At 34.5% G+C, this 13,406-nt stretch overlaps 1 protein-coding gene across 5 annotated transcripts in view; it reads right to left on the reverse strand.

Annotated features, from left to right (window-relative positions):
- The window catches only part of LOC106055975 (huntingtin-interacting protein 1-like), a 67,265-nt gene that overhangs the window by 8,902 nt on the left and 44,957 nt on the right, over nucleotides 1–13,406 (reverse strand). For 4 of the 5 annotated variants that reach the window (XM_056007305.1, XM_056007303.1, XM_056007302.1 and 1 more), the window contains 11 exons: nucleotides 11,690–11,875; nucleotides 10,678–10,767; nucleotides 10,255–10,341; nucleotides 9,709–9,882; nucleotides 9,409–9,587; nucleotides 9,180–9,269; nucleotides 8,582–8,644; nucleotides 4,753–4,853; nucleotides 906–1,135; nucleotides 461–522; nucleotides 155–268 (listed from right to left, as the gene is read on the reverse strand). In XM_056007305.1, the coding sequence (XP_055863280.1) occupies nucleotides 155–268; nucleotides 461–522; nucleotides 906–1,135; nucleotides 4,753–4,853; nucleotides 8,582–8,644; nucleotides 9,180–9,269; nucleotides 9,409–9,587; nucleotides 9,709–9,882; nucleotides 10,255–10,341; nucleotides 10,678–10,767; nucleotides 11,690–11,875 (1,376 nt within the window). The other variant, XM_056007306.1, reaches the window with a different exon arrangement.

Raw genomic sequence — 13,406 nt, forward strand, 5'->3', positions numbered from 1 at the left:
TGGGGTTAGGGCGTGGAAGTGCAAGGCCCAGGAGAGATCTGAATGGAAGGATGTGTTAAAGCAGGTCAGAGCCCTCCATGGGCTGTAGCGCCACTGGGATGGATGGATGGTTGAATTAAATCAGATAAAAATGAAGTTTGGACTTGGGACTGACCTCATTGACTTCCCAGCCTTCTGCTTCCCCTGCCATGGTGTAGTGACGCTTTCTCAGTTCCCCCAGTTTCCTCCTCTCCTTCTCCAGACTTGTCTCAAGCTCCATGACTTTGACCTACAGGCACCAAAAGGAACATTACATGAAAAACTAAGATTTTAGTGAATGAAATTATATTTTGAATGCAAATATTTTGACCCCTCAGCCAAAAAAAAAAGAAACTACTACTTTGAAAATGTTAATAATCTTTCAATTAAATAAACAAGAAATTATTGAACAAAATAAAATAGCTACACTAAAATATCCAACCTGGCAATCCATTTCCAGTTTCTTTGTGTGGTGTAAAGACAAACTGGAAAAATCCATGAGGTCTGGAGATAACAGAAATTATATTATTTATACATTATTAATTTTTTAAAATTATTATTATTGTGAACAATTTATTTCAGTTTACACTTTTGTTTTTTTTTGGTAATTCTTTTTTGTTAATCTATTTCAAATTCCCACTTTTAACATCGCACATGACATTTGAGCAAACTCTTTAAAATAAAACTAGTGTAGTCAACTCCTCCTCAATGAACGTGTTACATTCCAATAAACATTGCCTACTAAGTAAATAGAAGTTACGTGGCTAAATAAAATAAAGTACACAGTACAAAGTATTGGCTAAATGTATAAAAGAATCAGAGTCAAGAGACAATTCTAAATATATCTGATTCAATTAGAATCTGAATTTAAGTGAAAGATGGCTTACTCTGATCCTCAATGATGGTGGCTGCAGTTTTGGCAGATGCAACAACATTTCCAGTCGCCTGGTTCACCCCCTTAGAAGCTGAAGATAGTTCTCCCAACAGCTTGCTTTCTCTTGAGGCTTTAACCTTGGAGGCCACCACAAGCTGAGCTGTGCTGGCAGCTATTTCATGAGCACAGGCCATAATTTCTTCAAATTTGCCCTTACCGCTAACCACTTTGTCCGCAGTATTCCTGGCAATAGAAATATGAAAAATTTAACAACAGAAAAGAAACAAACAAAAATATATATTGATAAGAACAATAATTATCCAATCATAAACAGAAAAGAATATTTTTAACTTTATGTGAGTTTGCAACTCGCAGAGCATCTAAATAGAATAAGCCCTTGGGATTGTCAAATTTTAAAATTTATTTTTCACACAAAAGTGTCAATACTGCAGTGTATAAGGTCTACCTGGAAACAGGGGAGGAGCTAGGAATTTGGGGGTGTCACAGTCTCAGTTGACATTGTCTGTTAAATGTTCACCTCGGACCATGAGGGTAAATGTGAAACTCCTGGTATAGAAACAGGAAGTAGAATGAATAAAATTGACTTTTGGTTCAGTCAAGTAAGTCAAGTGGTATCCTTTGGACCAGTCAGTCAAGTAGTATCTTTTGGTCCAGTACGGACAATAGTGACTTAGAGAGTCAAGTAGTAATTTTGAGTTAAGAAGTATCTTTTTTGCAGTCGAAGCCAGTGGTCACTTGAGACATGTATTTCTAGTAGTTATTATTCCGTACTATTATTATTATTAAGTATTTGTTACCCTCTGTGATGCGGACGTTACTTGAAGTCTATTTTGGAGAATTTGACATGTTGGATATATTTAATACCGCTATTATGCAGATGTGACTTTGTTTCTTATTGGATTGTGTGACCGACAAGGAGTGCAGTATTATTATTGCTATCAAATAAACTTTATATTTTGTCTGCTGAAACGGACTTAAGTCAATCTATAGTATCTATGTTTGTCACGTGTCAAGTGTGACTCCAGGAAGCACAAACCCAGCATTGTACGACATTCCTGACACAGTAATAGTAAACAGTCTCATGTGTAATATTATAATACTACGTCAACGCACATATAGCGTTTACAGGGGGCCCGGGGGGGATTGACCTCAATGGAGGCCCTTGCATTGTGACATTCGACATCATGACATGAGATAATGTACTTAATAAATATATAACCCTACATTCAAATTGGTACAGTGTGTCAGTAAAATTAACAAAAAATAATCATTAAGATGCTTTTAATGAATAATACCTTGTTTATTGGCAAAATAATGCACAAGTGACATATCACTTCGCGTCATGCTACCTGTGGCATCTATAACATCATCTACATTGATAGTGTCTAGTATTTGTGACTCCATTTTCATTAAAGACAGCTTCCTCAATATGTCAATTGGTGATTGTGGCACTGGTTTGTTGATGAAAAGTGCTCATGTATCAATGACATCATTGAACAAGTGATTTGCCTGTATTTCATCAAACAGGAATAAAGTAACACAGTTTTTCATCAGCGTGTCATCATCCATAGACTACAAGAGGTGTCTTGGTTCAAAAAGAAACCCAAAGGTGTCCATATGGTTTTCCACCTTTTGGAATCTGTCCTTCATCTCTATATGAAGTCTGTCCAGCACTTCTGTCACAACACCTTTCAATTGCAGTTCTATTGACAGTACTACATTAGAAATCAACTCCCCATAAAGTCTTTTCTTTCTTCTGGTTGTTTTGATTACAGGAAATCCATAACATTCACTACCTTCTTTTGCTATTTCGATGGGTTGGGTGATCAGTTTCTTATCATTTTGCAGAAAGCATGAAAGGGTTTTAATTTCTTCAGCAGCTTCCTGTATGTGCAGTCCAGACTTCTGTAGTTTCTTCTGAACTATATTGATTTGGCACAGCAGATTTGACCAGAATTCCAGATAAGCAAAAAATTCATAATTTTCCACTGCATGAAGAAGATTCTGTACATTGCTTCTAGTGTCCATTCTTTCATTTGTTGATTCATAAAGTTTCTCCAACAACTTGATGATTTAGTCGAGATGCAAGGAAATCGCCAACGTAGCTTCTCTTGTGGACCACCTTGTATTACTCTCCTTTTTTAAACTCCAGGCTCCAGCTTCTTTCAGTTTGGCCTATCTCAAGGGTGAAGTGGAAAAAAGTTGAACAATTCATGTACAGTTCCAAAAAAAAAGGTCAAAATTGCTGGATCTCAGCAGAATGAAGAGCTGCTAGGTTCAGAGAGTGATTATCACAGTTCAGAAATATTGCCTTTAGATTTATCTCTAAGAGACAGATGGCCACTCATTGTGGCTGCGTTATCAGATCAAAGTCCAGTCCCAATGTCTTTAAGAGTTTTCAGAGCAAGTTCTTCATAATGTTGTCCATCAGGTTTCGAAATTTCAAAGTAACCAATGAATGGCTCTTTTATTTCAATATTATCAACATACAAGTAACAAACTATTAGGGATACCTGTTCCTTGATGAGAAACATCTAGGGTGGAATCAAGCATCAGAGAAAAGAAACAAACAATTGATTCCCTAACTTTATTGCCCATCTAGTTAATGAACTCATTTTGAATTTCTGGTGACAAATAATGTGTCTTCCCATATACAATTCTATGTAATTGGTGTTTCGGAACTTCATTCAATTCTGCAAGAAATTTCAAAGATGCTAGGAAGTTCCCAGAATTGGGTGAATTTAGTTTTTTGTTGTGACCATGTAAGCTTGAGTTTGTATTTGCTAAGTACTTAACTAAATAGCTGCTGCTACACACTTCAGAATATCTCTCCAATACTGCTGAGTTTTCAAAATGTGACAGTTCATTTGGTTCTGCCATAATCTTTTCTTCTTCTAGCTTCCACTTCAAAAAACCTTGTTTGTTGTGGACTTCTTCATGTTCTTTCAGTATCTCAGGTTTCTTCCATTAGGTGAAACCAACTCTTGGTTTGCTCAATGCACTAGGTGTATTTTCTGATGCCTCAGAATACAGACAGTACATGTGCAAAACAAAATAGACATCCCAAGTGTGGAGAGAAGAGGAGCCAAGATCGGTTGCTAATTTCTCCTGTAGGAAACTTTCTAGTGAATCATGATGTCAAACTTCGTGATTTATTTTGGGTAAACTCTACTGGAAACAATACCATTCATGGTCTCCTTTGTTTCTTTGTTTTCAGTGGTCTTATCAGGTTTCTTTTTAAATGATAAGGATGATGAAATAAACTACCCTATAAACCAAGTTACTCCATAAGAGTAACACGGCACTAGTAAGCACTAATCCTTGAAATTGACAGTAGCCCCGCATGGAAAGAGTTAATAATCTGTAAGGAATACATGCAACAGGGTCACTAACTTATTTAACAACGTGAAAAGCAATATAACATGACAGTGATGTAATATTTAATTTATTTAAAAACAAATTTCTGACACACATTTGGGGGCCCGGAAGGATCTTCCAATTCCCCCCCCCCCCCCCCCCGCCCCACTATAGCTACGCCACTGCCTGGAAAATTGATTGTTTTTATTTTAAAGGTATTAAAAGTATATATTTTTGAAAGTAAACATATTTTTAAAAGTTGTTTAGTGATTATTTTTTTATTTTTTATTTAATTTTTAAAATTCAGAGTTATGTCTCTTTGTTAGGCATTAGATGTTCTTTTTCAAACCAGAAACAGGTGCAATAAGGATAAGCAACACCTCAAACACATCCTATTACTTCAAAAACCAAGTATCACCAACAGCCTTTTAAGTTGATTGAATGAAACAATGCACATTTCTACCAGGCAGAGAGATACTTACAACAAAGTTGTAGCCCCCCAGCCAACAGCTTTGGCAGCAGACAGCAAACCTTCTGTCCATCTGTGATTCTTCTTGTAAAAGTCTTTGGCTGAGGTTGTACCCTGTGTGGAAGATAAAAACTCAGACTGTCAATCTGTATAGACTTCCATCATAGATGCTATCAGGAGTAGAGTCAGGAGCTCATGCCATAAGAACTAATTGACATTAAGAAGCAAAGCAACTATTAAAATATATATTTTTTTTAAAGCTTTAAGGATTTCCCAATTTAGAATAGTAAATTCAATTACTGGTGTCGCTGAAGCCAAAAACATAACTTTAAATCTCTACCAGTACATAGAACATTTCCTGAATTCTTAAGTGTCAAAGAAAAGGAAATGTAAAATTATGCATGACTAAATCCTGTCATATGTTTACAATATGTTTTGTTTAATGTTAACATTTTTACATCTATGATTATGTATATAAAAAAAGTGGAGAATTGTTCATTCCAATGTGACAGTGCTCAATAAAACTGGATTAACAACTAACAACTGTGTGTGTGTATGTTTTCACATAAGTTCCCTTAAAAAAAACCTCATAAAGTGTTTAGCTGTCTGATATGAAATAAAACTATAAGGTACTTTTGATACAAATGTAGCAGACATTAAATGTGAACAAAAACAATTGAAATAAAAAGGCCATATGAGAATAATTCAATTCAAAATATTGACCAGGAGGTACTTGGTTTAAACTTGGAATAGGGAAGCTGAAAAATGTGGGTAATGACATTATGTAGGTATATTAGAGCACATGAACATCATGATATTGAGGGGTGTTGAGATGAATAGGAAAAAAAAACTGATTTAGAAAAAAAGCTTTATCTGACCTGACCAATGGAGGTATATCTGAAGTGAGCAACTGAAGTATTGGTACAAATGAAAGCAGTTTGGTACAAAAATAAACTTTTAGGTATTTTACTGTCATTGAACAATAAACATTTTTTTTTAATTTAGAAAGCAATCTTTAAACCTGAACAAATCACCTAACAATCTGTAGTAACATAAAATAGGCATTAATAGAGATTTTAACAGAAATAAAAATACCCCCCCAGCCCCCAAAATAATTTAAAAAAAATAAAATCAGACACAAAAGAAAAATTAGAAAACTAAAAATTAATATTTCATTCAACACAAAAAAAAAAAAATAAAAAAATAACTAAAACAGAAAATGTAAAAATAAGTTTATATTGAAAGTAACAAGACATTGAAATAAAATGGTGAAAAGAAATAAAAAAATATAAGTGACCAAAGTTGAAAAACATAAAAACCACATAAACTATGATGTTTATTAGTTTTTTTTTTTTTTTTTTAAACTTCTTTGGTACTAATTATTCCTGTAAGTTTCTGGGTTTTATTTTATGTCACAGCATTGGGCATTGCTACAATTTGCTAGTCACCTTATACAATTTTTTTTTTAAATTCCTGTTCTCAGTTTACGAGACAACATCTACACAAATTACTACAACAAATAGTTACTTAAAAAAACAAAAAAAAAAAATAAATATATAGTGTGTGATTTGAAGCAACAACAACAAGTGGTGGGATTAAACAAAAATAAAATCTGATAAAAGCAACTGCTAAGGTATAAATGTGATGGGCCTGATATAGTTGTAGACTGGGGACAAAACATACTGTTTTCTTTCTACACATTGATTTTAAAAAACAACAACATTGTGACCATCTAAAAGGCATGATTATCTTAAACAGCAAAGGATACTATTGAATGCTCAAATGATTATACAAATGTAAAAAAATGTGAACTAATGACTGATAATTAAATAATGATTTAAAATGATGAATATTAAAAGTTTAAATCATAAACTGTGTGCAGAGTGAACAAAATAAAAAAAAAAAAAAAACCCTCAATTGTAAAGATAAAAATTAAATTTAAAATCAAAAGGCGACTAAAGAAATGTGCCATAATATAAACTTAAAAGCCATGTTAGAAAATAAAAAGCTTTACTAAAATCAATGCTGTAGTAGGATTTGAGTGAACTTACCATTGTCTGAAATAATGAAAGAAACTTAACAGTTACTAGGACAGAGAAAAGTTTTAAAGTATGAACAAAAATTGCCTGTATTTCTGCTAAATACATATAGGCTACCTCATTAAAATATCCTCTGCTTTTCTTAGTGCCATGACAACTGAGCAATACAGGATAGATAACTCCCAGTTCTTAGAGCCATGACAACTGAGCAATACAGGAGAGATAACTCCCAGTTCTTACTTCATCAACAACATTCGTCATTTCACCTAGCTCTTTACATTGATTGGACTGTCCAAACAATTTAAGTGTACAGTCTCTCCAAAGACATGACCTCAGTTTGTTCATTCTACATTAATATGATGACTTGCTTTCATGGAAGGTGTTCAGTGATAATCTCTCTCTATATATAATTCTCTTCGCCGCCCAACCATGCAGGACACCACACACGCACACCAACTCTCTAACCCTTGATGAAAAATTTCTTTAAGTTGGACTAGAGTTACCCCACATAACTTTCATGGTGAAAACAAAAGATGGGGGGGGGGGGGGGGGGGGGAGAACAAGGCTCTACATAGTCCAACAATGTAGGACACCACGCATGCTGACTCTTAAACCCTTTGTATTGCCCTTTGTTTCCTAACCATGGCCACCGCTTCACATATATTTCATGGAGTCAACAGGTCTTTCAATGTAGTCGAAATTTCTGCATCAGGTAACTGTTTATTTCTATCAGTCGCATATTTCTGGAAAAATGTCATAGTCGTCGTGCTTCTTAGAAACCTCATGCCAGCAAGAGGTCTCTATAATGGCACTAGACTGACTGTTACCAGCATTCACCGCAATGTACTGGAGTGTAAAACTATCGCAGCTGCTACCTCATAAACTGTCCTTATTCCCCAGATATACCTGATTCCATCAGATTCAAATTAACCTTTTACCTCTACGCGCAGACAATTCCCTGTTAGATTAACCTTCGCCATAACAATTAATAAAGCACAAGGCCAAACGTTCAAAAAGATATCCATGTATCTTTCAAAACCTGTTTTCAGTCATGGACAATTGTATGTTGCTCTCTCCAGAGTTCCTTCTTTTCATTCACTCACAGTCGTTGGCCCAAACCCACCCCATTTGGACAACTGTGTCTTTCAGGAAGTGTTCACTCGTCACTAAATAGCGGCATATGCTATGCTGCGGGTTGACTAGTTTGTTAAAAAAAAAACTTGAATATTACTCATTGGAAAGATGTAATATTTAATATAAATGGTTTCAGCAGTCGTCAAGCATCTGTGACTAATTAGAAGAATGCTGACAAACTTTTGAAGAGATAATCTACCTTAGTAGAGCTTAACTTTGACAACAGTTTTGCTTGCTGTCAATTGTGTTAACATTACTAATGCTTTTGATATATTTCTTAGTCAGTGTATATAAAATAAAATAAATTATAGCTTTTATATAGCGCCACTTTCATGCTTATACATGCTCAGAGCGCTTTGGTCCAATCTCGTTTGTGGACCAGTGGGGGTAGGGGGTATCTAGGAGAAGGTTTTTCCGTGCTGCCTTCAGGCGCTCAAAAACACAACTCTACCCGACTCGGGTGACGAACCTCGAGCCCCATTCATAGGTAGCCAAGCCAAGTCCTAGCAAACTTAGCCTCTCGACCACGCTTCCCATATATATATTAATATATTTAGTTCTAAGTACTAAATGAAAACTACCTACATACTGTAAAATGACTGTATTCTTAATCTTCAAAGTAAATATACTATACCCACATAATGATAGGTACTTCTCATAATGACTTACCCTGCCACTCAAGATAATCTCCTTCTGTAAATCTCTAGACTTTTCAACTAAAATTTTGATAGCCTGAAATCAAGAATACATTGAGATTGATAAACACAAGTTAATTATATCAATAAAGCCAATTCCTATATTAATGCCAATAAGGAATACATTTTAAAAAGTAGTTAAGATGTGAACATTCAGGAAATATTGTTACACTTCTTTACCCCCCAAAAACAAGTTATGTTTATTTGTATAATTACAAAGTAATTTATAACACTAATCAATATATTTCAAAATGTTTAAAATGAAAAATATGTAATAAATTTAAAAGACATGTCAAACTAGCAGCTGCTAAAATTAAATTGTTTTTGCTATAATTTTAATTTTCTTTCTAAAATGTAATACAATTGCAGTAAGAATCAATGTTACTGTAAAATATGTATAACTATAATAAGATGATTTTAAACTGTAAGATGTATTACTATCTTAAAAGAATTTAATAGAAATTAATAATTATTCAAAATTTATTGAAAACTAAATTCTAATATTGGACTAAAAAATTGTACAACTAAAAATGCCTGGTTTCAAATGTGGAATAATGTTTAGGAGTGCTGACCTTCATTAAGTCTGTACATGACCCTAGAATGTTCTCATTTACTTCCAGGTTGACACCAGTGTTGTCTTCTCTTGTTTTCTTCAGCATGTCCTATATTTAGGTAGACCAAAACAGTTACAGAAATGTAAACAAAAATATTTAACATGAATAAGAAAAAAACAAAAAAGAAATTAAAAAAAAAAACTTAACTAAAACTATATAACCTATAAGTATATCCTAGGCCTGATACCTGAATCTTGGCGGCAGCATCTTCAATGGCAGCAGTCATTCCTGCCATCTCATTTTCCAGAAGATCACCAATTTCCTCAGCTTTTACATCTTCCATCTTGGGGACAAGATCTTCTGCCAGTTTTATAATCAGTTCAATACTTTCTTTGCTTGCTTGTAGAGGCTCCCCGAGACTGCTCTCTGGACAGGAACAGTGAAACTTTTTTTTAACAGCTTTAAAACCAGCAATATGTAAATTGTTTTTTAATGTTTATATACCATAATAAAATGAAAGAAACAACTGAAAAACATTCCTACTTACCATTCTCTATGGCCTTGAGCAGTGCCATGCCCAAATGACCTGACTGCCTGCAGGCATTGGACAGCTGCTCCCCTGGCTCTATCTGAGCAGCATGAGATGTTGCAAAACCTTGCACAACACAATCAGACATGTGATGAGCAAAGGCTGTGATGGAACTCACTAAGGCTTCCAGTTCTGTTTTAGAAAGAAAAAAAACTATGACAAAAAGAAAAATACTTCAATTAGTAACTAAAATTGAATTCTGACCTAGCCCATCAAAATCATTGATCAATCATATTAAAATAGATTCTGACCTAGCCCATCAAAGTCATTGATCAATCATATTAAAATTGAATTCTGACCTAGCCCATATCATATTATTCCAATCATTCCATCTTGTCTTATGACAAAGGCAGTTCCAGGAGAAAATTATCATGTGAAATTAATTATTATTTCCCCTCTGCTTTTTGTGTAAAAAAACATGATCTGCATAACAATCTGAGCCCAGCGTTAGCAACCTGGCATCCAAAAGTTCTAAGTATAGCTAGAAAAAAACTATCCACCCACCAGCTTGATCCAGCTTGTAAGCAGCAGCTGCATTGTCCAATCGGGTAAGGCCAGTCAAGACTGGAGTGGCTCGAGATATCAAATACTCTGAAAGTGGAAAGGATTAAACTACATAACACCCATGTCACATACTGATGTTTCATAACAATAATAATTTAGTTTACAAAGCCCTGTCAGCAAACAAAATCTTAGCTTAAGGCACTTAAGAGAACATAACAAACTTGAACACTAAAGTTTTGAAAGCTAAGAAAGTTCTTGAATCTAGTGAAACATGAGGTTTGTTTCGCTCAATGGGGAGCAAGTTCAAATCTTTGTTCCATGTTTATGAGATGCTAAGCATTTGATACCAAACTATAACTGTTCAATTAAAAAAAAAATTTTTTTTTAGGTCAACATGTAAAGTGAACAGATTGAAAAACCAACCTGCTGTACAAGTACTGGAGGTGTAAGCTGGGTTATCTCCCTGGTCTATTGCATCAAGTATCATGGCACTTGCTTCTTTCACACTACGACCTGTTGTTTAGTGACAAAATGGCAAACACTTTCTTTGAAAAAAAAAACAATTTGCTAAATAAGGCAGGAAAAGATGGACTGGAGGACTGTTGACAATAACTGAAGCCTAGGTCATTGTGATTGAGGAAAAAAAAAAGTAAACAAAATTAAATGCTAAGAACAGATTTATGGGTGGGGGGTGGGGGGGAGGCTTAATGGTAAAGCCGAGAGATCAGTTATATCCTGGTTAAAACTGGGATTTTGAATTTTAGGATTTTTAATAAGTCCACCCAACTCTAATGGGTACATTAGTCGGGGAAAAGTAAAAGCAGTTGGTCAATGTGCTGGCCAAATGACACCATCTTTAACTGTGGGTCACAGAAACAGATGACCTTTACAGCATCTACCCCATAGAGCGCAATGTCTGAAAGAGTTTCTTTACATTTATCTGTTTTTGTTTTTTTAACCAGATCTATATAACAGAATATGCTTAAACACAAAATGAACTTGTCCCTTTCAACATGAAAAGGCTCTCAGAGAATTCAATAACACAAGCCTTTTAGTCTTTTAAAAAAAACATGATAATTAAAACAAAGATATGAGCTGGGCACTAGGAGATACTATGATTAAAAGTAATAGCCTCCCTTTTGAAGTTGCTGTTACAAATAAAGAACCAAGTGGAGTGGTAATAAACATGAACAAAGAAATATTGTATTTACCCCAGGCAACTTCCATTGCATATGTTTGTGGCAAATAAAACAACAAGCATTGGTATACAAAATACAAATATTACTTTTCTGGATAGTAGAAATGAATTATGTTTCATTAGTTTTAAGCCTGGCTGGCTAGTAGCTCAACTATCAAAAAAATATGCTAAGACCTCAATACAAAACTAGATTACCTCTTCACTACACAGAGAATTTAAGTTTGAAACAAATCTTACTAATGAAATGTTTCCTCAAAGCATCCATGGCTGCCTTCAAGTTGGCTTCTAGTTCCACTTTCTCAGATTCTAGTTGCTGACACCTGCTGGTCAAACTGGACACTTGCTTGTCTAGCTCTGCCTGCAGCCTGTCCCTGTCTACCTCCACTAAAGCCAATTTTCCCTGGGCCTCAGACAACCTTTCACCTGAAAACACAATTGTCTAAAATGAAATTTGACACTTTTAGGTATCAGGTACTTGAGATCAAGCCCTAGATCTATATGATGAGTGTACAAAAAATTTAAATGCTTTCCACATTTTAATTGGTGGTCAACTAATAAATATTGTAAGTCATGAAATCTACAACTGATAAGGTGGTGATAAAAAAAGACTTGTAACATTTTATACGAAGAATGTGATGTTATTTCTCAGCTTTACAATGTAGATGTAGATATTTACTAAAATAAATTAAAAAAAATTATTTATATGTTTGTAAGAAATGTGTGTACAATGTGTGGTAATACAAATGTTATGTGGGGGAACTTAAGTACTTTTTTTTCATCCACATGTTCTTGTTTTTGTATTGTAAAGAACACTAATTCATTACCTGAAAACTTGATTTCAATTTGATTTCAATAATGTAATAAAATAAATGAAATCAAGTAAAGAAAATGTGTAATTCATGAAGTCAATTATCCAACTTGTGTATCAATGAATGATCTGTACTATTCAATGCTAAACTGTATTACTGAATGACCTGTACTATTACTATGCTAAACTGTATCAATGAATGATCTGTACTATCCAATGCAACAAAACTGTAACAATGAATGATCTTTACTATTCAATGCTAAACTGTATTAATTATTTTTTGATCTGGTGACCCTTTAAAACTTGCCATGGACCCCTAAGTGAAAAATCTAAATAAATGCATATCATATATGTAACAAATGTAAAAAAACAACAACATTTTGTTGAAGGAGTGTTTATTGAGATGATAACTTTTTGTTTAATAAAAAAAAAAAAAAAATATGAATGACTGGTTGATTAGGTTGATAAGATCTCAAACAACTTGGGGTTCAGACGTGGAGACAAAAGGCCCAGGAGAGATCTGAATGGAGGGATGTGTTGAAGCACAGCACAGCCCTCCATGGGCTGTAGCACCACTGGAATGGGTGGATGGATGATTAGGTTGATTAGATTTTATGAGTGTATTTATGCCAGGCTCAACGAGCACAAATTTCGAGTCAGTTTTTTATTTATGATGATGTTCATTATGGCAATGAATGAATGTTGTACCAGATAAGAAGACGGGAAGGCAGTCAACAACTTCTTGACAATGACCTATAATGCAAGATATACATTTGGATATGTTTTTGTAACAGAAGTTGTGGTATACTTGTTTACACATTGTTTAAATTCCTTGTTTGATAATACTTTAATAAGCTGCTCTTACATTAGTATGGATTTATCTGTGATTGGTCAATTTCAACTGGTGATCTCTGGGACAGTCACAGAGCAGAAGAGGAGCACTAGAGCTAGCATCTAAAATAATGGCAATGTCTTCGATTTCAAAGATTTTAAGGATGAGTGCAATCTTTCACATGATGCTAGCATCTATTATGTTAATAAACCACCCAAGCACGTCAAACAGCCAGATTGTCTTCCTGATGCCAGCAACAAGGCAAGGTAACATTTCTTCAACGGATCACAGGGCACATTGAAATAGCAGGCAAT

The sequence above is a fragment of the Biomphalaria glabrata genome, chromosome 12, assembly GCF_947242115.1.
Source record: "Biomphalaria glabrata chromosome 12, xgBioGlab47.1, whole genome shotgun sequence".
Taxonomy (NCBI): domain Eukaryota; kingdom Metazoa; phylum Mollusca; class Gastropoda; family Planorbidae; genus Biomphalaria; species Biomphalaria glabrata.